We start from the raw sequence: 24,070 nt of genomic DNA, 5'->3' as shown, positions 1-24,070 counted from the left end.
TCCTCTCTAGCCCAGGGCAGGCTGGGTATTGGTTTCCATGGGAATCATGAGGATTCTGCTTACATTTTGGCTTCTATATTGATAGCAGTCAGTTCATGTATATTGTAAATCTTTTGTAATGTGCACTGATGTTGTGTGGCCAATAGGGACATAGGGAAACCCCTTCTGTTATATTATCTACTGAAAATAGTAAACAATATTAAGAATATCCTTATCATTTACAATAGGGGGTACATTATCCCTTATAATACATGAGTGATACTCAGAGTTCCCTGTATAACTCAGCCTGCAGCCTTGTGCCTTTATATGGGCACAGAACCCCTCAGTGACTGCTAATATCCTTATCATTTACAGTAGGGGGTACATTATCCCTTATAATACATGAGTGATGCTCAGAGTTCCCTGTATAACTCAGCCTGCAGCCTTGTGCCTTTATATGGGGGGCACAGAACCCCTCAGTGACTGCTAATATCCTTATCATTTACAGTAGGGGGTACAGTATCCCTTATAATACATGAGTGATACTCAGAGTTCCCTGTATAACTCAGCCTGCAGCCTTGTGCCTTTATATGGGCACAGAACCCCTCAGTGACTGCTAATATCCTTATCATTTACAGTAGGGGGTACATTATCCCTTATAATACATGAGTGATACTCAGAGTTCCCTGTATAACTCAGCCTGCAGCCTTGTGCCTTTATATGGGGGGCACAGAACCCCTCAGTGACTGCTAATATCCTTATCATTTACAGTAGGGGGTACATTATCCCTTATAATACATGAGTGATACTCAGAGTTCCCTGTATAACTCAGCCTGCAGCCTTGTGCCTTTATATGGGCACAGAACCCCTCAGTGACTGCTAATATCCTTATCATTTACAGTAGGGGGTACATTATCCCTTATAATACTCTAACAACAATGCCATATTGGTTGGTTGCTGAGCTGTAACTGGGCACCGTCAGACCTGCTCTATACGCTTGTTCTGTTTATACAGGAGATATATCTGGTTGGGGGTTATACAGGCACAGTAGAGGGGTTTGGCCCCCCGTATGGAAGATTAAGGATTATTTCTGCCATATGGAGGAAGCCGAGTGCCGAACCCTTTGCTTTAGGTATTTCCTACATTTCGCTGTTTATTCTGGGGGCCAACCTGACATTGTTCCCATTACTAGAGAGGGAGGGACCCCAAGCATTCGCTGGGCCGGCCAAAAACAAACAAACCCGGGTTTCCTTAAACTATAACTCTCTAATTTAAGTGCTTTTCTGAACAATATGTTTCCTTCCTGGGGCCCCATAGAAACACTTAGTGTTATGTACTCTGGCCTCTTACTCCCCACACATCCGCGCCACGCGTGCCCCCCGCTACATATCCTACTGGACATTCCATTGCTCTGTTTATAAGGAGCTGCTTTGTGTTTCTAAAAATTCTTTAACAAATTCCTGTGCGTTGTTCATTTCCGTTAAAAAAAGGAAAGTAAATATAAACCCAATAAGGCAAATACCTAATGGGCAGTGTCTCTGTACAATACTCACATCCCAAACATACAACGTGCTTTGTCTCTTTATAAAAAGTGATTTGTGATGTAATTTGTGCCCCAAAACCTACTGACCCCCTTACTGTATAATTGTGTCAGAAATCAACTCAAGCGTTCCACTAACTGTATAAAGTGCAGCCATTTGCTTTCTTATGGTCACAGCAACTCCCAGTAACTCCCACTATTCCTATTATTTATAGCAGGGCTGCATTTATTGTTACATTGTAGTACAACCAATACTCCTCAGTGACTGCTAATATCCTTATCATTTACAGTAGGGGGTACATTATCCCTTATAATACATGAGTGATACTCAGAGTTCCCTGTATAACTCAGCCTGCAGCCTTGTGCCTTTATATGGGCACAGAACCCCTCAGTGACTGCTAATATCCTTATCATTTACAGTAGGGGGTACATTATCCCTTATAATACATGAGTGATACTCAGAGTTCCCTGTATAACTCAGCCTGCAGCCTTGTGCCTTTATATGGGCACAGAACCCCTCAGTGACTGCTAATATCCTTATCATTTACAGTAGGGGGTACATTATCCCTTATAATACATGAGTGATACTCAGAGTTCCCTGTATAACTCAGCCTGCAGCCTTGTGCCTTTATATGGGCACAGAACCCCTCAGTGACTGCTAATATCCTTATCATTTACAGCAGGGGGTACATTATCCCTTATAATACATGAGTGATACTCAGAGTTCCCTGTATAACTCAGCCTGTAGCCTTGTGCCTTTATATGGGGGGCACAGAACCCCTCAGTGACTGCTAATATCCTTATCATTTACAGTAGGGGGTACATTATCCCTTATAATACATGAGTGATACTCAGAGATCCCTGTATAACTCAGCCTGCAGCCTTGTGCCTTTATATGGGGGGCACAGAACCCCTCAGTGACTGCTAATATCCTTATCATTTACAGTAGGGGGTACATTATCCCTTATAATACATGAGTGATACTCAGAGTTCCCTGTATAACTCAGCCTGCAGCCTTGTGCCTTTATATGGGCCCAGAACCCCTCAGTGACTGCTAATATCCTTATCATTTACAGTAGGGGGTACATTATCCCTTATAATACATGAGTGATACTCAGAGTTCCCTGTATAACTCAGCCTGCAGCCTTGTGCCTTTATATGGGCACAGAACCCCTCAGTGACTGCTAATATCCTTATCATTTACAGTAGGGGGTACATTACCCCTTATAATACATGAGTGATACTCAGAGTTCCCTGTATAACTCAGCCTGCAGCCTTGTGCCTTTATATGGGGGGCACAGAACCCCTCAGTGACTGCTAATATCCTTATCATTTACAGTAGGGGGTACATTATCCCTTATAATACATGAGTCATACTCAGAGTTCCCTGTATAACTCAGCCTGCAGCCTTGTGCCTTTATATGGGGGGCACAGAACCCCTCAGTGACTGCTAATATCCTTATCATTTACAGTAGGGGGTACATTATCCCTTGTAATACACGAGTGATACTCAGAGTTCCCTGTATAACTCAGCCTGCAGCCTTGTGCCTTTATATGGGGGGCACAGAACCCCTCAGTGACTGCTAATATCCTTATCATTTACAGTAGGGGGTACATTATCCCTTATAATACATGAGTGATACTCAGAGTTCCCTGTATAACTCAGCCTGCAGCCTTGTGCCTTTATATGGGCACATAACCCCTCAGTGACTGCTAATATCCTTATCATTTACAGTAGGGGGTACATTATCCCTTATAATACATGAGTGATACTCAGAGTTCCCTGTATAACTCAGCCTGCAGCCTTGTGCCTTTATATGGGCACAGAACCCCTCAGTGACTGCTAATATCCTTATCATTTACAGTAGGGGGTACAGTATCCCTTATAATACATGAGTGATACTCAGAGATCCCTGTATAACTCAGCCTGCAGCCTTGTGCCTTTATATGGGCACAGAACCCCTCAGTGACTGCTAATATCCTTATCATTTACAGTAGGGGGTATAGAGGATGAGGCATCGTTGCTGAATCCCAGAATGCGTTTAATCCATGTCGCCATATTGAAAACCACTCTGTGCCACATTCACAGAACAATACAGGTCCCTACTTGCACTGTGTAGGTTTAAGAAGTGCTTGGAAATCCTTGAGTGTGATCTCCTACTACCCACCCTACCCCCCACCCTACTACCCACCCTACCACCCACCCTACTACCCACCTTACTCCCCACCCTACTACTCTGCACTACTTTATTTCATGAGTCTGGCAAACAGGCCTTTCTTTTTCTTGATATGTTCCAGCACATCTTCTAAAGTGAACAAGCAGAAGTTGATCTCCTCGTAGGGCGTTTTTTCCCCGCTCTCGAACAAGATGGCGAACGTATTGGCGTCTTGGCAGTCGGCGAGATCAGAGTAGGCGCTCGGGCCTTCGTAAATAACCCAGGGTTTGGACCACGACCCTGAAACCATTGGGGTTTTGTTCAAGTAGATTCCGAGGCCTCTCCGTTCTTTCTTGGATGGATGTGAGAAGAGCACCCAGTGGGACCTCTCCTGCCCCGGCACCTCTTCCCCCGGGAAACTCACCACACTTCCTGAACATCCATCGTTCGTCTCTATGAGTTTCCGGCTCTTTTCGACAAACTTAAATTCCCCATCGGTGTTAAGAATCAGCGCTTCTATCCGTTTCTTGCCCTTGGATCGGGCGTTACAATAAAGCATCTTTTTGCCATCCTCGCTGGTTATTTCGGCCAACTCACACTCGCCCGTCTCACACTGGCCAATGCGCTCAGATACCCGCCACCTGTTGCCCTGGTCTTCGCTGTAGACACAAAATGAATGTGGGGATGTGCGCCACCAGTGTATCAACCAGAACTTGGCCACGTAGACATAGGCCGGAATAATGAGTTTCCCCGACTCTGTCTGAATGCCGTGTCCCGGCGCCAAGAAGATAGTCGCCAGATTTCTGATGCCGCTGGTGACGTCGGTGATATCCGTCAGAGGGTCCCAGGTTTTCCCATAATCCTTGCTCGTGACATAACACAGCTTGGAGGCGTTTCCCCACTTTCTCATATGTTGCTCCGTTACCCCCTCTGGGATACAGTTGAAGAACAAGAATAACGTTTTGCTTTTGCCTTCATAAACCGGGCAGGGGTTCATGGTGCGGTGCTGCTTCATAGCCGCCTCGTGCAAGATTTGGACTCCTTCCCACTGGGAATTACAAACAAATTCTTGGATTAATATAGGCAGAAATATAAATATAAATTCCCCTTTATCTCACCTCCACTTAAGGTGGCCGTACATGCCAAGCGAGCGGATCTTCTCCCGATATTCCCACCTACGGGTGGGCGATATCGGCAGTGTCGGACTGGCCCAACAGGATACCAGGAAAACTCCCGGGGGGCCCAGGTGTAAGTGGGCCCTCCTGCTCCTGACCATTTGGCTATTTCAGGCTAATTCGGTCATTTGTCCCTGGGGCCAAACAATCGAATTACAACCACGGATATAGGCAAAGTCGGTTCGGGAACCGTATCAACGAGCCAATGTGGTCCCCGATCCGACTAAAATTTTAAACCTGCCCAATCGATATCTGGCCGATTTCAGGCCCATCGTTAGAGCCCACTCACAGGCCAATAAGCTGCTGAATTGGTCTAAGGCAGGGGTCGGGAACCTTTTTGGCTGAGAGAGCCATAAATACCACATATTTTAAAATGTAATTCCGTGAGAGCCATACAATATGTTTGGCCGCTGATGCTGCAGGGCAAGGTAGGGTGGGTCCCAAGGATGGCGGATGCGGAAGCGATGCGCAGGAGGGCGTGGCCTGCGCTCGGCGGATAGAAGATGTGTTCTGAGGCTTAGAACACGTCTTCTATCTGCCGAGCACAGGCCACGTCCCCGTTATTTTTTGTATTAAAGATTTGGCAGCGAGCCAGATGCGGCCATCAAAAGAGCCACATCTGGCTCCTGAGCCACAGGTTCCCTACCCCTGCTCTAAGGGACTGATATCAGCAGCTAGAATTGTCCCGTGTATGGGGACCTTTAGTCATCTGTGGCATCGACTGGGCTGTGAATTGGCTATGGGAAGATGTAGCAGCACCGAACCATTATGGTTTGATATAAAGGTTATCAGTGAGGTTGGTAAAATAAAATGTGCATTTAAGGCATTTACGTTGTCGGGGGCAGCCACAACTTTCATTGGTGCAAAGAGGCCGATAAAGCAGGAAACACACTCAGACAAACACAATACAGATGGAGCAGGATATTGCAGAAAAGCCAAATTATTTTTCAAATATGTAAAAAAAAATGAAGCAAGAAGGGTCGGGACCTGTGGGATCAGAGGGGGGTAAATTAGTGGCCGAGAGCAGGGAAATCAGGGATTCGGAATCATTTTTATTCCGTTTACACAACTGCGGAACCAGATAACAACCGTTTCCTTTCTACAACTGATGGATGGGGGAATCTGGAGACAGTTCAAAAGAGACTAGAACACATACAATGTCCAGGACTGGATGGTATTCATCCCAGAGAAATAACAAAGCTGTGATTGGCAGGAGAGGGGAGAAGCCCGGGAGTGTGCTACCAATGTTGGGAGAGAGCAAAAATTGTGTTACTGTTCCTTTAATCTTTCAGGATTCTTTGAGGCCTGGCATGGTGCAGAGAAACTGGCGGATTGCTAATGTGGTGCCAAAAAAGGGATCCCGTTCTCAGCCTGAAAACTATAGGCCTGTTAGTCTGACATCAGGGGTAGGAAAGGTTTTGGAAGGGCTTGTAAGGGATAACATACTGTAATACATTGCCAATCACAATACTATGGGTTCGTGCCAGCATGGTTTTATGTGTAACAGATCTTCCCAGACTAATGTCATTTTATAAGGAGAGGAGCAGGAATCTCAACTCTGGGATGGCAGTGGATGTGATCTACTTAGACTTTGATAAAGCATTTCATACAGTACCGAACAGAAAATTACTGGTTAAATGAATGAATTTTGGCCTGGAACATAATTTGTGCTTGGATAGACTGATTGAAGGGTAGATTACACAGAGTGGGGTAAATGGAACATTTTCTAATTGGACCAGTGTGGTTAGTGGGTACCGCAGGGGTCAGTCCTTGGGCCTTTGCTTTTTAACTTGTTTATTAATGCCCTGGAATTGAAACCCATTATCCAGAAAGTTCCGAATTACGGAAAGGCCATCTCCCATAGACTCCATTTTAATAAAATAATTCACATTTTTAAAAATGATTCCCTTTTCTCTGTAATAATAAAACAGTACCTGTACTTGATCCCAACTAAGATATAATTACCCCTTATTGGGGCAGAACAGCCCTATTGGGTTTATTTAATGGTTAAATGATTCCCTTTTCTCTGTAATAATAAAACAGTACCTGTACTTGATCCCAACTAAGATATAATTACCCCTTATTGGGGCAGAACAGCCCTATTGGGTTTAATTAATGGTTAAATGATTCCCTTTTCTCTGTAATAATAAAACAGTACCTGTACTTGATCCCAACTAAGATATAATTACCCCTTATTGGGGCAGAACAGCCCTATTGGGTTTAATTAATGGTTAAATGATTCCCTTTTCTCTGTAATAATAAAACAGTACCTGTACTTGATCCCAACTAAGATATAATTACCCCTTATTGGGGCAGAACAGCCCTATTGGGTTTATTTAATGGTTAAATGATTCCCTTTTCTCTGTAATAATAAAACAGTACCTGTACTTGATCCCAACTAAGATATAATTACCCCTTATTGGGGGCAGAACAGCCCTATTGGGTTTAATTACTGTTTAAATAATGTTTTTGGCAGACTTTAGGTAGGAGATCCGAATTACAGAAAGATCTCTTTTCCAGAAAACCCCAGGTCCCGAGCATTCTGGATAATGGGTCCCATACCTGTACTGTTTCTATTTCTGCTTATGATACTAAATTGTGCAAAACTGTAAATTCCAGTCCTTAAGAAGGAGATTAATGAGCTGGAGTTGGTGGAAGGACTGGAAGAATATATATATAAGTGTATGAGCTGGTCTGTATGTGTATATATATATATATGGGCCGGGGGTTCAGTTGGAAGGGTTGAACTTGGGACATATGACAATCAAGGAACTGCCTCTGGCTGAGACACCTTAGCATTAGAGGATTGGTTCTTCTTGGGTCATGTGACCATCGGAGCATCGTCTCTTGTTAGAGACTGCAACGCGTGTCTGTAGGAAATGACCCCCTTCTGGTTCTAATGACTTACCTTGACGTACCCCGTTTTGTAGACCCCCCTCTTCATGGCCAGGAACTCAGCGCTGGCATCGTTAGCGTCCTTACGCTTCTCCGCAAAGGCCAGAAACATGGTTTCCTCTTTTATGTAGAGAAGGGAGGGAATTCTGTACACCGACCCATTGGGCTCCGCCTGAAACAATGGCGTTCGCTCTGGCATTGGCGGTTTCATGGCTCGGCTGGGAGGTAGCTGGGAATGTAAGGTACAGTGTTAGACATGGATATAGTATTGGGCATTACTGACCCATTATTGATTATTATTGGTCATTATCTCACTGTATGGTGTTTGATTTACTCCATGGTCCTACTTAAAGGGGAAGTAGCACCACTCTTACACCTAGGGTACCTATGTTTAATGGCCTCACTGTCCAACCCTAACTCCATGTGTTACGTAGGGGCAGGTGTGAGTGAGATTAGAGCCCCCCACAGAAACACTCCCCCACATTCTATTCATTCCTATGGGTTAGCAGCCTGTGTATCAAATGATGAACTGTAACTTTCACCCATTGATCAATACACTTCTAACAAATCCCACAGGAATGAATAGAATGCGGGGGAGTTTTTCTGTGGGGGCTCTAATCTCACATTTTTAGAAATATGCCCCTTAATGTGAAAAACAGCTGACCCTCCCATCATGGCAGCCATATTGCTTCTGGCAAGGTCTGATTGTGGGTGGGGCTCAGTGCAGCCCTTCTCTCTGGATTTTTTACAAGTGACCTTAATGTGACTGTACACATCCAATCTGCAAACCTTACTGTATACAAAACGACACAATAATTACCTTACTATTCAAAACACTACACAATGATACATGTACTACACACAATACTACACAATAATAACCGTACTATACACAATACTACACAATAATAACCTTACTACACACAATACTACACAATAATAACCTTACTATACACAATACTACACAATAATAACCTTACTATACACAATACTACACAATAATAACCTTACTATACACAATACTACACAATAATAACCTTACTATACACAATACTACACAATAATAACCTTACTATACACAATACTACACAATAATAACCTTACTATACACAATACTACACAATAATAACCGTACTATACACAATACTACACAATAATAACCTTACTATACACAATACTACACAATAATAACCTTACTATACACAATACTACACAATAATAACCTTACTATACACAATACTACACAATAATAACCTTACTATACACAATACTACACAATAATAACCTTACTATACACAATACTACACAATAATAACCGTACTATACACAATACTACACAATAATAACCTTACTACACACAATACTACACAATAATAACCGTACTATACACAATACTACACAATAATAACCTTACTACACACAATACTACACAATAATAACCTTACTACACACAATACTACACAATAATAACCTTACTACACACAATACTACACAATAATAACCTTACTACACACAATACTACACAATAATAACCTTACTATACACAATACTACACAATAATAACCTTACTATACACAATACTACACAATAATAGCCTTACTATATACAATACTACACAATAATAACCTTACAACACACAATACTACACAATAATAACCTTACTACACACAATACTACACAATAATAACCTTACTACACAATAATAACCTAACTATACACAATACTACACAATAATAACCTTACTATACACAATACTACACAATAATAACCTTACTATACACAATACTACACAATAATAACCTTACAACACACAATACTACACAATAATAACCTTACTACACACAATACTACACAATAATAACCTTACAACACACAATACTACACAATAATAACCTTACAACACACAATACTACACAATAATAACCTTACTACACAATAATAACCTAACTATACACAATACTACACAATAATAACCTTACTATACACAATACTACACAATAATAACCTTACTATACACAATACTACACAATAATAGCCTTACTATATACAATTCTACACAATAATAACCTTACTACACACAATACTACACAATAATAACCTTACTACACACAATACTACACAATAATAACCTTACTATACACAATACTACACAATAATAGCCTTACTATACACAATTCTACACAATAATAACCTTACTACACACAATACTACACAATAATAACCTTACTACACACAATACTACACAATAATAACCTTACTACACACAATACTACACAATAATGATATGTCTCTTCAGGCGAGCTGATCAGGGTACTTGTACAAACTATACAACCAGTATGTGTATTGCAAACAAGTACAACTTTATTTTGTTTTGATATTACTTATATAGTAGATAGAAAAACACATCCCATTATGCTTACGTATCATGGGTGGGTACATTGCAATTATTAGTAGAAATACAGAAATTATTTAAGTAGCTGCTGAAGCTTTATTATGATCTCTTAGCCTTGAATATTAGCTGAGATAATCAAGGCCAAAAGCAACTTGGACAGACAGGATAATGAGGGTAATCATAACAACTGAAGTAATACATACACAGGCCTTCATGATTGAAAACAAAATTGTGTAAATTCAGCATTAAGCAATTTAACCCCTATCAAATAATAACCTTACTACACACAATACTACACAATAATAACCTTACTACACACAATACTACACAATAATAACCTTACTATACACAATACTACACAATAATAACCTTACAATACACAATACTACACAATAATAACCTTACTACACACAATACTACACAATAATAACCTTACTATACACAATACTACACAATAATAACCTTACAATACACAATACTACACAATAATAACCTAACTATACACAATACTACACAATAATAACCTTACAATACTACACAATATTAACCTTATTATACACAATACTACACAATAATAACCTTACAATACACAATACTACACAATAATAACCTTACTACACACAATACTACACAATAATAACCTTACTATACACAATAGAGTGCTGGTATTTTACTCTCAGTAATTAGCAGTAGATGGGTGGGTTATGGGCCTGAGTGTAACACTGAGCACAAACACACCTGATGGCAGATCTATTCCCCGGCTGTGGGTCAGTGTTTATATTCCTGCCCGTCTGTACAACATAAACAGGCCCACGAGCCGCGGCTTCTGGAGCAGAACAGTTCTGTGACCATTTATGGGCTGTGTTCTGCTCTCTCTCCGGGTACCGGAACCATCTACCGGCACAACTGGCTCTTTAATCCCCTGTAATTGTGCCGAGGGCAGCAGCGCCGTGTTTATTCAGCACATTGAATTCAGCCTATTGTGTCATTATTGGGATATTGGGGAGTTGTATCAGGAGTCAGAACCAGCAGTGCAGGGAAGGGAAAGGGACAGACACAGTGACAGTTACACATAACTATAAACCCAGTGAGAATGAGGAATGAATGGATATTGGGGAGTTGTATCAGGAGTCAGAACCAGCAGTGCAGGGAAGGGAAAGGGACAGACACAGTGACAGTTACACATAACTATAAACCCAGTGAGAATGAGGAATGAATGGGTATTGGGGAGTTGTATCAGGAGTCAGAACCAGCAGTGCAGGGAAAGGAAAGGGACAGACACAGTGACAGTTACACATAACTATAAACCCAGTGAGAATGAGGAATGAATGGGTATTGGGGAGTTGTATCAGGAGTCAGAACCAGCAGTGCAGGGAAGGGAAAGGGACAGACACAGTGACAGTTACACATAACTATAAACCCAGTGAGAATGAGGAATGAATGGATATTGGGGAGTTGTATCAGGAGTCAGAACCAGCAGTGCAGGGAAGGGAAAGGGACAGACACAGTGACAGTTACACATAACTATAAACCCAGTGAGAATGAGGAATGAATGGGTATTGGGGAGTTGTATCAGGAGTCAGAACCAGCAGTGCAGGGAAGGGAAAGGGACAGACACAGTGACAGTTACACATAACTATAAACCCAGTGAGAATGAGGAATGAATGGATATTGGGGAGTTGTATCAGGAGTCAGAACCAGCAGTGCAGGGAAAGGAAAGGGACAGACACAGTGACAGTTACACATAACTATAAACCCAGTGAGAATGAGGAATGAATGGGTATTGGGGAGTTGTATCAGGAGTCAGAACCAGCAGTGCAGGGAAGGGAAAGGGACAGACACAGTGACAGTTACACATAACTATAAACCCAGTGAGAATGAGGAATGAATGGATATTGGGGAGTTGCATCAGGAGTCAGAACCAGCAGTGCAGGGAAGGGAAAGGGACAGACACAGTGACAGTTACACATAACTATAAACCCAGTGAGAATGAGGAATGAATGGGTATTGGGGAGTTGTATCAGGAGTCAGAACCAGCAGTGCAGGGAAGGGAAAGGGACAGACACAGTGACAGTTACACATAACTATAAACCCAGTGAGAATGAGGAATGAATGGATATTGGGGAGTTGTATCAGGAGTCAGAACCAGCAGTGCAGAGAAGGGAAAGGGACAGACACAGTGACAGTTACACATAACTATAAACCCAGTGAGAATGAGGAATGAATGGATATTGGGGAGTTGTATCAGGAGTCAGAACCAGCAGTGCAGGGAAAGGAAAGGGACAGACACAGTGACAGTTACACATAACTATAAACCCAGTGAGAATGAGGAATGAATGGGTATTGGGGAGTTGTATCAGGAGTCAGAACCAGCAGTGCAGGGAAGGGAAAGGGACAGACACAGTGACAGTTACACATAACTATAAACCCAGTGAGAATGAGGAATGAATGGATATTGGGGAGTTGTATCAGGAGTCAGAACCAGCAGTGCAGGGAAGGGAAAGGGACAGACACAGTGACAGTTACACATAACTATAAACCCAGTGAGAATGAGGAATGAATGGATATTGGGGAGTTGTATCAGGAGTCAGAACCAGCAGTGCAGGGAAGGGAAAGGGACAGACACAGTGACAGTTACACATAACTATAAACCCAGTGAGAATGAGGAATGAATGGATATTGGGGAGTTGTATCAGGAGTCAGAACCAGCAGTGCAGGGAAGGGAAAGGGACAGACACAGTGACAGTTACACATAACTATAAACCCAGTGAGTACAGTGCCGGACCCAGTGGGACTAGCGTATCGAGGGCCCAACACCCCACGTATGGAGGCCCCTACATAGCTGCAAACTTACCTCTGTGCCCCCCGCCCCCCCCCCAAAGCCTCAGTAGGTAACAGTGAGTTTAGGGCCCCAGTAAAAATCGGGTTAAAAAGAGGCAAAATATAAAGGCAAATAACTCAGAAATACAGGAAAGTTGAATATTATTCTGCTCAGCATAAAAGTTCAATGGAGCCGACTCTGTGCCCATAGAATCCCCCCCTGTAACTGTACCCCCCGCTGCCCCCAGTCAGAGCCAAGGGCTCCCCCATGTGGGGGGGGACAGACTTACATGCTGAGGGCTGGAGGGCTCCCCTGGGATTATCTGGGCTCCTGGCGCTGCTGTGGGATCAGAACTGACTGAATTGTTTTGCTCAGCTGTTATATTTATACAGGAGCCTCCCAAAATCCCTCCCGGCTGCCCATTGGCTACTGCCGCTGCCTCACACCCAATTCTTACTGAGTTTCATCATCCTCTGACTGTCATATCCCTCGGCGGGGTTAGAGCCAGGGCAGGAATTCCCCCCCCCCCCGGTACCCACACAGGGGCCCCAGCTGCCCAAAGCATCTTTAAAGGGGAACTAAAGCCTAACTAAAGACATAGGCTAGAAATGTGGCACATTATGTTCTGGGCTCCTGTACCAGCCCGAGGCCCCCACAGCCCTATGGCAGGGAAGATCTGTGCCCCCAAAGGTGCCCCCAGTAGCCCCCCATCTGCTTTTCTGCTGATTCCCTGCACATACTCTGTGCTGCTGTCACTTACCTGGGCTTAGGGACTGACACACAATATACTGTATATATAGAATATAAATACCACAATACAATACGACCCCTAAGCTCAGCTTCTCAGCAGCTGCCCAGAGCCCACTGAGCATGTGCAGTGCCACTGACACGTTCCAAGATGGGGAGCCCCTGTGACAAGTTAGAAGTCTGGTTCCTTATATAAAATATGACATTTCTAGCCATATTCATTTTTAGGGTTTACTTCTCCTTTAACAATAAAATAATAGTGTTGAAATAAAGGATTCCAGCTTGCCGGCACGGGGGGCTCATAGTGAGGGGCTCTTACTGGCCGAGTGTCGGGGCCATTGAATTAGACTGAAGTGTCACCCACATACTCAGGAGCAGTTGCACCCATTCAGGGGCTGGGCCAGACCAGGGGCATGTTTGAGGGTAAACGGGGTGTGTGGCCAAGACCCCCATATCTAAAGGGATCCACGTTGGCCACTGATCTGCTCCTGTGGCCCTTGAGTGCAACCTTAGATGGTTTTCCTGGTGTGACTGACCTGCCCTCCATGAGTGGCCCCCCAAGCAGCGCACAGGGCCGGATTACCCATCAGGCAAACTGGGGCACATCTGATTGGTTTGCAGGTGAAGTTGGGCCACACATTGGGCGGGCAGGGATATCGCAGGCTTGGCGCAGTGGGGGCTCCCTGGCTGGCACGGGTGGGTACTCTGTGACTATGGATCAGTTCAAGGGGTGACCAGCAGGGGGCAGGCTGGTGACCAGACACACAGTATTGATGTCGTGTCAATCAAACTTATTACCAAAAATGTTGGGCCCCATTTAGTCTTAATCTTGTACCATAGCAGCAGGGGTTGAACAAAGACCCAGGCAGTTTCCCATAATGCTCCCTCTCCAGATACACAGACTTTATTCCTCGGTGACTTTGATAACAAACCTGCGCTGCTCTGTATATTGGGGGCCGAAATACTTAATAATTGTGTGGGGAGTCAGAGCCAGCAGTGCAGAGGATATAAACACCCGGACAGACACTGCTCTCAATAACAATGAATTGGGATGTGGGGAAGTTGCTTAGAATTATGTATTTTTTACTGTGCAAAAAACAACTTTTAGGTTGAGTTCCCCTTTAAAACAGATCAGAGGAATCTCTGGGTCCTTATAATCCTGGGGGAAAGCGACACCTACTGGGCAGAAATATAAATGTCTCATATTCCCCCTCAGCTTATACAGCTCTTTCCCAGTTGAACCAGTTACACAGACTAAGAGCTGGTTTGGGGCAAGTTGCCCTTAGTACATACAGGAAATAACGAGCAACAACATAATTAGTGTTAATATGAATCTTGGCACCAACTGACTTTCCCTTCTGACGCTACATACCCCCACCCATACCCCCACCCATACCCCCACCCACATACCCCCACCCATACCCCCATACCCCCACCCACCCGTACACCCACCCATACCCCCACCCATACACCCACCCATACCCCCACTCATACCCCCACCCATACCCCCACCCACATACCCCCACCCATACCCCCACCCACCCGTACACCCACCCATACCCCCACCCGTACACCCACCCATACCCCCACTCATACCCCCACCCATACCCCCACCCATACCCCCACCCACATACCCCCACTCATGCCCCCATACCCCCACCCATACCCCCACTCATACTCCCATACCCCCACCCGTACCCCCACCCATACCCCACCCCCATACCCCCACTCATACTCCCATACCCCCACCCGTACACCCACCCATACCCCCACTCATACCCCCACCCACATACCTCTCCTACTCATCCAATATGGATCCCAAGAAATCCCATCATGCTCTCCTGCACCTCCACCAGCAGATCCACAGGCACCTCCCGGCTTTACTGGGTCACTCACAGTGGCAGTTGGGGGGGGGGGGGGTTGGGCTGCTCCATTCTGATCCTTCATTCCTGTCAGGGTCTCCCCTATAGCACCCTTGTACCCCCAGTGCTTTATCTCCTGCCCTTGAACCCAGATTTTATACCAGACAAGGGGTTTTTATATTAATCCATGTGCCAAAGGGCAGGATATTCGGGCAGATTTATTAAACTAGGAGCTAAAGTGTTGGACTATTGCCCCTCTAGCTGAATGTGACTTTCTTTTCCCCCCCCGGTTCCACCTGTTTCACCCCCAGCATTACATGGGTCACATAGGGGGCTGCAGTACTCACTGATATTCAGGCTATTGCCCCTCTAGAATCTGACAAAGATAGTAAAGAGTTAATTCACTGTACACCCAAATGAGGAAAAAGGGGCCACCCTGATTGAGCCTGCTGGGGAATTCTCCAGTTTCCCATTGGGCCAGTCCAACCCTACAGATAATGGGTCATGTACTACTGGAAAATCAGTGTGCAGAGGCACAATCGGCCATTTTTGCACTTTAAACCTGGGCAGAGACCCCCTGGCACCCCCAGTAATACAGGGCTCCCTGGGTTTGGCACCAATGTATTCATGAGTGGTGGGAGGGTGGAGTCATGTAGTTGTCCCTCCCCTGTCCCCTCCCCTAACTTGTGTGATGGAAGCAGCGCCTGCCCTATGTGCCAATGTGCCACATGTATTATTCAGTGCAAAGTGCAGCCAGACCCCGGGCACAATTAATACTCAAAAACAATAGCAAAAAATGCAAACACAAAGAAAACGCAGGGTTAATGCAATAAATGTTTATTTAAAAGAATAAAATGCATGCACTGAAGAGATCGCAGACTCAGTAACAACAAAAGTGCAGTACGTGTGATTCACATGCACAGTGATTCCCCCGCAGAGCTTACAATCCAAACCCGTTGGTTATTGACTCCCAATGCACACACCTTCCTGGGGGAAAATTCAGTGATTAAAGCAGCTGTTATTGTGTAGTAATTGTGGGACATCAGGCAGTTAGTTCCCTTCCTTTATAAAAACTGCCTTCTTATATACTGAGCTGTACTAGGTACAAACCTACTGAGTGTAATCACATCAATATCACTTACATTACACAATGAGTAGGATATTTTACACTGTATTATACCTACTGACTATATTGCCTATATAGATCTGTATTCCATTAGCTCTGTATATTGTTATAATAATCATGTATTATGTGTCCCTATATGATTCATTATATATATAAGGGTGCTCTTTCCATTTTTATATATCCACTTATCCAACTGCACTTTCCATTGCTTGTTTATACACAATGAACTGTATATAGAAACATTGGGGTAACAGTCACCCTGCTATAGTTCCAGGGGTACCCAGGGCACAAATAAGCACTCACCCCAAATCCCCCCCTAACTGGCCTTCAGGCTGGGCCCCCTTAGCCCATAACAAGGTTACAGATATATAGAAACATTGGGGTAACAGTCACCCCGCTATAGTTCCAGGGGTACCCAGGGCACAAATAAGCACTCACCCCAAATCCCCCCCTAACTGGCCTTCAGGCTGGGCCCCCTTAGCCCATAACAAGGTTACAGATATATAGAAACATTGGGGTAACAGTCACCCCGCTATAGTTCCAGGGGTACCCAGGGTACAAATAAGCACTCACCCCAAATCCCCCCCTAACTGGCCTTCAGGCTGGGCCCCCTTAGCCCATCAAAACAAGGTCCTTTACTTAACCCCAGGGGCACAAGTGCAAGGACAATCCCTGTTGTGCATTAGGGTAATAGAGGGTAAGCCTATATTATGATTTCACGATAGTTCACCTTTAATATACAGAGGTGTGAGAAGCTTGGTGCTAAGACCATTTTGTGACTTCTAAAATCCTTATAATTTACAGTAGGGGGTGCATTATCTCACAGCTTCCCAGCTCTCCCTGTAACAAGCCCTTTCCAAATATTAAGCTGGAACCTCCTTTCTTCTAAACGGAGTGGGTGCCCTCGTGCCCGTTGGAAGGCCCTACTGGTAAATAAAACATTAGAGAGGTTATTATATGATCCCCTTATATATTTATACATCGTTATCATATCTCTTATTAATAGCCTCTTCTCCAGCAAAGTTTATATTATCAGTCCCGATTGAGCACAATGTGCCTATTGATGCACAGGAACCTGACTCTATGGCCACCTCCAAAGGCTGCTGGCAGTTTGCGGGTTCCTACAGAAGCCCATGTTCATTGCCGCAGCCAAGTTGTGCCTAATGAATGGGACACTGGTCATTGTGATGCTGAACATGTAGGTGCCCATTTGGCCACCGTTGTCTCAGGTGCATTGGCCCTTAAAGGCAAAACGCAGCAATTATGTAATAAAATATAAAAAATATGGCAATTGTAGGTACAGAGGCACGATACAGTATTGGCACAGTAGGGTTTCCACTGCCCTAAGCACAATTCTTTAAGCAAATGTGTTAAAGGAGAAGGAAAGGCATTTTGGCATTTTATTGCCAATAGATTCCCCACATTAGTGCCACCTAGAACCCTATATTTATTCTGCAGAAAGCTTTACATGCCTGAGTAACAGCCATAGAAGCTCCCTCTGTTTGTTTAAGATAGCAGCTGCCATTTTAGCTTGGTCTCAGTAGCTGCCTGCTGCAGCTCTGGCTGCTGGTAGCTCAGATTACACAGAGTTAGGAGGGGGAGTGAGTTCTGATGGGAGGGGGAGGGAATTCCGATGGGAGGGGGAGCAAATTCCAATGGGAGGGGGAGGGAATTCTGATGGGAGGGGAGTGAGTTTTATGGGAGGGGGAGTGAATTCTGATGGGAGGGAGAGTGAGTTCTGATGGGAGGGGGAGCGAGTTCTGATGGGAGGAGAAGGGAGGGGGAGAGGGAAAGTGCCATTAATGGGAGTTTCCCGGCCTACTCAGCACATAGGCTCCAACCTGCTGGTCACTCACCAGTGGACAGACCTGACAGAGAGAAGAGCAAACTGAGCAGACTCGTGCCCGTACCCTGAAGGATTTTTCTAAAAAGCAGGAAGTCTGACACAGAAGAACAAGTGACACAAAAGGAGACAAGAAATCCTGTGTTTCTTTTGATAGAGGACTCAGTGCAGCATTTCTGTGAGTGCTTATGGCTGTATTTACACAGACCTTTCTGATAAACCTACTGAGTTTGTACCTTTCCTTCTCCTTTAATATAAAGGGTATTTAAATAGGCGGTTCTTCAGTATGTTATAGAATGGCCAATTCTAAGCAACTTTTTAATTGGTGTTCATTATTTATTTCTTAAAGTTTTTTAATTATTTGCCTCTTTATACTGACTCTATCCAGCTTTCAAATGGAGGGGTCACTGACCCCGGCAGCCAAAGAAACTATTGCTCTGCGAAGCTATGATTTTATTGGTATTCTTACTTTTTATTACTGATTTTTCTATTTAGGCCCTCTCCTATAAATATATCAGCCTCTCATTCAAACCATTCCCTGGTTACTAAGGTCATTTGAGCCCTAGCAACCAGATAGTTGCCGAAACGCCAAACTGCAGAGTTGCAGAAATAACAGTGAAAAAAATAATAGCAGAAATAATAAAAAACGAAGACCAGTTTCAAATGATCTCAGAATAATCTCAGGACAGCCCCTTTAAAGGAAGCCGCACCCTCCATAAGCAAAATGGCCGCCTTTCTATTGTTCCCAATCATTCAGGTCAGCAGTCCGAATCATCCGAACAGCAGAAAATAGAGAGGAGCTGCGGCTTCACTTGCCCATACCCCGTGCCCTGGGGAACACCGGGCATCAGCAGATGGCATTTTGAAACCTGTCCATGTTTGTGACGGATAATATGGAGGGGAATTTTGGAAAAGTCAATGAGCAGGAAGAGGAAATTCTACACCGCGGTGGTGCTACAGGCAGACAGGACATCGTTAAGTGGTAACGAGCAGAAACCGATTTCCTCATACGGAGTTTTCTTCCCGCACTCAAACAAGATGGCGACGGTATCGGTACCCTGGCAGTAGGCGAGATCAGAGTAGGCGCTTGGGCCTTCGTAAATGATCTTTGGGTCAGACCATGGCTTACTATCCATTCTGTTGAGGTATATTCCCAGGTCATTTCGTTCTTCCTTGGTCGGATGTGAGTAGAGAAGCCGGTGGGTTCCCTCCTGCCCTTTCCCAGGGAAACTCACAACACTTCCCATACACCCCCCTCCATACTCAGGGAGCGTGGTGCTTTCATTAGCGCTGGCAAATGTCCCCCCTATCTCCGCTTGCGCTTCTATCCTTTTGCCGCATGTGGATCGAGCGTTACAATAAAGCATCAGTTCGCCATGGTTACCAGTTATTTCCGCCAGCTCACATTCGCCAGTCTCATAGCAAATAATACGCTCGGATACCCGCCAGCTGTTGCCATGGTCTTTGCTGTAAAGGTAAAATGAATGCGCTTTTACACCCTTCAACTGTGTATCCCAGCTGCCTGCAACATAGACATAGGCAGGAATAATGAGATCCCAGCACTCTAAATGCCGTGTCTGAATGCCGTGTCCCGGTGCCACAAAAACAGTCGCCAGTTTGTTGATGTCGATGGTGGCACCAGTGATATTTTTCACACGGCTCCAGGTTTTCCCATAATCCCTGCTTGTGACATAACACATCTTCGACTGATTCCCCCACGTTTTCATATCACTCTCCGACACCCCCTCTGGGATGCAGTTAAAGAACAAAAACAGCTCTTTGGTTTCCTTATCATAAACAGGACAGGGGTTCATGGTGCGATTGTTCTTCATTCCAATTCCTTTTAACTCTTCCACTTTTCCCCACTGGAAAGCAAAGGCAAATTCTGGTGTTAGAATTCCCAGATTATTCCCCCGTATCTCACTGCCAGTTTGGGGCATTATCCCCAATGGAACATTGTTATTTATCCACCATCTTTATGGGCCACTGCCTCATTGAGGGGGAATGCAGTAGATAATCCTAAATAGGAAACTGCCATTTTAAGTACTAAGCCCCGCCCCCTGGGATCATAGGAGTCACAGTGCACACAAACAAGTCAAGGCACACATACATGCTAGGCCCCATCAGCCAATGAATGGGCAGAGTTCTGCCTTTTGCTCCCACACTTCTTCCTGTTACAGTTAGAGCTGCATCACTTCCTGTCAGCTGATCTCTGAGGGAGCACACAGCCCATCACTAAATGGCGGCTCAAGGGAAAGGATGTAAAAGGGCAATATTTACTGATATATATATTCCAGTTTGGGGAGATTCTTTAATAGATCAGTTATTATGGTATATATATAAGTATTCATTAGGAAGGTATAATTTTCCCTTCATTTTGTCTTTACAAATAAGAAACAATAATTGTTGTATGGGGTTAATATTGTAACCAGAAAGGCTTGTCTGCGTGGGGCAGAGCTACATGGCAGAGGATTGGCTGTTGGTGGGACATGTGACAGTCTGTATGAAACAACCCCACTCTGGGCCTATAGACTTACCTTGACTGATCCATTTTCCCAGACCCCTTTCCTCATGACCAGGTATTCAGCGCTGGCATCATCTGCATTCTTGCGTCTCTCTGCGAAGGCCAGGAACGTCTTCTTCTTCTCCTGTTCTATGTAGAGGAGTGAGGGAATCCTGTACACTGGCCCATTAGGTCCTGACTTAAACAACACCTTCTTCTTTGGCTTTTCGTCCTTCATGGGAAAACATGTTTGTTACAAACCCATCAGTTAATAGAGCTTCTCCAGCAGAATCCTGCATTGTAATCTGTTATTCCCATGGGGCTAGCCATATTCTTCATTTCCCAGGGTGCCACAGCCATGTGACCTGTGCTCTGATAAACTTCACTCACACTTTACTGCTGTGCTGCAAGTTGGAGTGATATAGAGATAGCAGCTCCCAGTAGGTATCAGAATAGCACTCAATAGTAAGAAATCCAAGTCCGGCTTGGGACTCCTCCAGTTACATGGGAGTAGGAGAAACAATAGGTTAGCTGAAAGCAGTTCTAATGTGTAGCGCTGGCTGAAAGCTCAGACTCAGGCACAAGGCACTGAGATGGCGCCTACACACCAATATTACAGCTACAAATACATTTGTTGGTACAAGAATAAAAGGTTAAAAGGTTAATAATGAGGGAATTATTTGCTCTGTAACAGTGTCATTTTTCGCAAGGCATGGATTTGCAGTGAATTTCCACATTTCGTCATTGGCCAATTATTTTGCAAAACTTCTGTGAAGATTTGGCGCAGAAAAATTTGTTGTGCGTAAAAATATTTTGTCACTCATCAAATTGGGCGCAGTTGAGTCAAAAAAGGGCGCGGTCATGACAAATTTGGGCACGGCCGCATCAAATTGGGCATGGTCCCGTCAAAAAGGCCCAAGTAAAAAAGGGTGCGGCCACATTAAAAAAGGGCGGGCGTCAAAAAATCGTGCGACAAATGCGTTTCGCAAATTTTATGGCGAAGCAAAACAGGACAGATTCGCTCATCACTACTCACCAACCCCGCCAACGACAAACCTATTGCTGTGTGAGGCTACAGTTTTATTGTTGTGGTTACTCTTTGTTATTTCTGTTTCTTTTCCACCCCTCTCCTATCCATATGCCAGACTGTTATTCAGTCCACTGCCTGGTTACTATGGCAATTTGGACCCTAGCAACCGGATAGCTGCTGAAATTCCAAACTGGAGAGCTGCTGAACAGTAGTTCAAAATCCACCCCAAAAATGAAGACCAATTGCATGTTATCTCAGAATATCGCTGCATCATAGCAAGCCAAGCAGTTTGCAGTACTCTCTGCTCATTGACTTGGTGAGACCAGTATGGGTTTTAGGGGGTGTGGCTATGCACAGTGTGTGATATGGGAAATCCTACTATTCCAGTTCTCCACTAGAGGGCGCTTAATAAAAAAAGGATGATACTTGGGCAGCAGGACCACATCAGGCATTAGTTCTGCCACAGTTATAATAACTATCATGTTGTGTTGGTTTATTATCCTAACTTTTCCATGGGTATCATATAGAAAGCTGCATCATTAGGTTGAGCATAAAGCTCTCATACCAGTGGCCCAATGTTTGCTCAGAGCCCCCTTAGTACATAACAAGGCTATCAAAGCATTACTGTATCAGCCATAATTCCAAAAATATCTCAGTCTCATGATCAAGGGTCACCTAGACACGCCCACACAAGGTGTGACCCCCTACATAGTGGGTGGGGCTTCTCTAATCTCTGTCTTTTATCCCAGGGATCCACCACCCCGGCACCAATCCCCATTTATTTCTCTGGGGGCACAAATGACATGAATTCATACGGTAGGGTAGGGATGCCCCCAGCGCCAGCAGATTCACCAGCTCCACTCACAAATACACAGCTGTTATTAACTCCTGCAGCGCCTCCCTGATCTAAAGATTCATTTACAAAAATGGGGCAAATGGCATGGCAAAAGGCCCCATTTATTTTGCTCCTTGCAAAGGAAAGAAAATGTTGCCCCAAGAGGCACCCCCTGGGACATAACTCCCAACATTTGAAAAGTGTAAAGAGGGACAAAAAGAAATACCACTGCCATTTTTACAAAAGTTGAAATTGCCCTTTATGCTGCGAGTCTCAGTTCCCCCAAGAGACCTGTTTAGCTTATTAGCTACAATTGTATCTCAGTGCAGGGGGTCAGTATACTGGGCTCTGCCAAAAAGCCCCCTTATTTAATTAAGTTTGAGAAACTTTGTATCTTTTTAAGGTATTCAGTGCAGGAGATCAAAGGGAAATGAGGGACTTTTCAATAAGAATCGGGGACTGCGGGCTGAGCTCTTAGAATCGGGACAGTTGGTAGGTATGCCCTAGAATGGGGAGCAGAGATTGCACCCCTCTCTGTGTGGCACTGCCTGGGTTCTGCAGCACTGGGTAAGGGGGGGCAGGAAGCCCTGTACTTACCCCCTGCTTGTTAAGTACCCATCTGTCAGTGCTGTTTTTTTGCCCCTTGCAGCAGATTTTCAATGCGGCACAGACTGCTCGGGGCAAGAGGGGGAAGGTGCAAGGGATTTGCAGCCCTTAGTGTCCCTGCACTTATGTGTGGCCCTTGGTCACTGGCCCCTCTGGTTTCTTAGTGGAAAGAAAAGAGATGTGAAATACTGTATGGGGCAGTTGTCTCCTCAGTATCTCCTACAGGGGATGTTCAGCAGGGCCAGACCAAGCCGGCTTGGCACCCTAGGCAACCTGGCTGCTCAACTACATCTCCCAGAATCCCCCACCAGCACAAGGGGGTTACCATGAAACAATATGCAGAAGGGTCACATTATCCCTAAGGTGAACTGTAAGGGGATGTAAGTGTGCATCAGAGAGGGATAAGCCGACTTGCAATTGGTCTTCATTCTTTAGGATTTCTGGAACATCCCCTTTCCATCTCTCTAGTGAAGCGTCACAATAATAATTGTTCAGTGGAGGAGAAAGTTGAGTGGAACAGACCCTGTGCCCATAGAATCCCCCCATAACTAAACATTCCC

At 44.6% G+C, this 24,070-nt stretch overlaps 2 protein-coding genes and 1 pseudogene across 4 annotated transcripts; 1 reads left to right on the top strand and 2 right to left on the bottom strand.

Moving 5' to 3' along the window:
* Positions 1-24,070, top strand: part of LOC116406442 — a 954,163-nt pseudogene that overhangs the window by 743,041 nt on the left and 187,052 nt on the right.
* On the bottom strand, positions 3,424-15,583 carry neu3.3 (neuraminidase 3 (membrane sialidase) gene 3). Of its 3 annotated transcripts, none has more exons than XM_031895790.1 (3): positions 15,499-15,583; positions 7,759-7,974; positions 3,541-4,723 (listed from the first exon to the last, which is right to left on the bottom strand). In XM_031895790.1, exons 2-3 carry the CDS (start codon positions 7,954-7,956, stop codon positions 3,767-3,769), a joined length of 1,155 nt encoding a protein of 384 aa, XP_031751650.1. In that variant the 5' UTR covers positions 7,957-7,974; positions 15,499-15,583; the 3' UTR covers positions 3,541-3,766.
* neu3.2 (neuraminidase 3 (membrane sialidase) gene 2) lies at positions 18,983-21,277 on the bottom strand. Its single transcript, XM_002942410.5, has 2 exons — positions 21,074-21,277; positions 18,983-20,401 (listed from the first exon to the last, which is right to left on the bottom strand). The coding sequence occupies exons 1-2, from the start codon at positions 21,275-21,277 to the stop codon at positions 19,475-19,477; spliced, it is 1,131 nt and encodes a 376-aa protein (XP_002942456.2). The 3' UTR covers positions 18,983-19,474.

Source organism: Xenopus tropicalis, chromosome 2 (assembly GCF_000004195.4).
Source record: "Xenopus tropicalis strain Nigerian chromosome 2, UCB_Xtro_10.0, whole genome shotgun sequence".
Lineage (NCBI taxonomy): Eukaryota > Metazoa > Chordata > Amphibia > Anura > Pipidae > Xenopus > Xenopus tropicalis.
This window is presented reverse-complemented; position numbering and strand designations above follow the sequence as displayed.

Coding starts and splice junctions, on each gene's coding strand:
- neu3.3 (XM_031895790.1), bottom strand. CDS start 7,956: ATGAAACCGCCAATGCCAGAGCGAACGCCATTGTTTCAGGCGGAGCCC. Junction 4,724..7,758: donor ACAAAACGGGGTACGTCAAG/GTAAGTCATTAG, acceptor TGTAATTCCCAG/TGGGAAGGAGTCCAAATCTT.
- neu3.2 (XM_002942410.5), bottom strand. CDS start 21,277: ATGAAGGACGAAAAGCCAAAGAAGAAGGTGTTGTTTAAGTCAGGACCT. Junction 20,402..21,073: donor GGGAAAATGGATCAGTCAAG/GTAAGTCTATAG, acceptor TTTGCTTTCCAG/TGGGGAAAAGTGGAAGAGTT.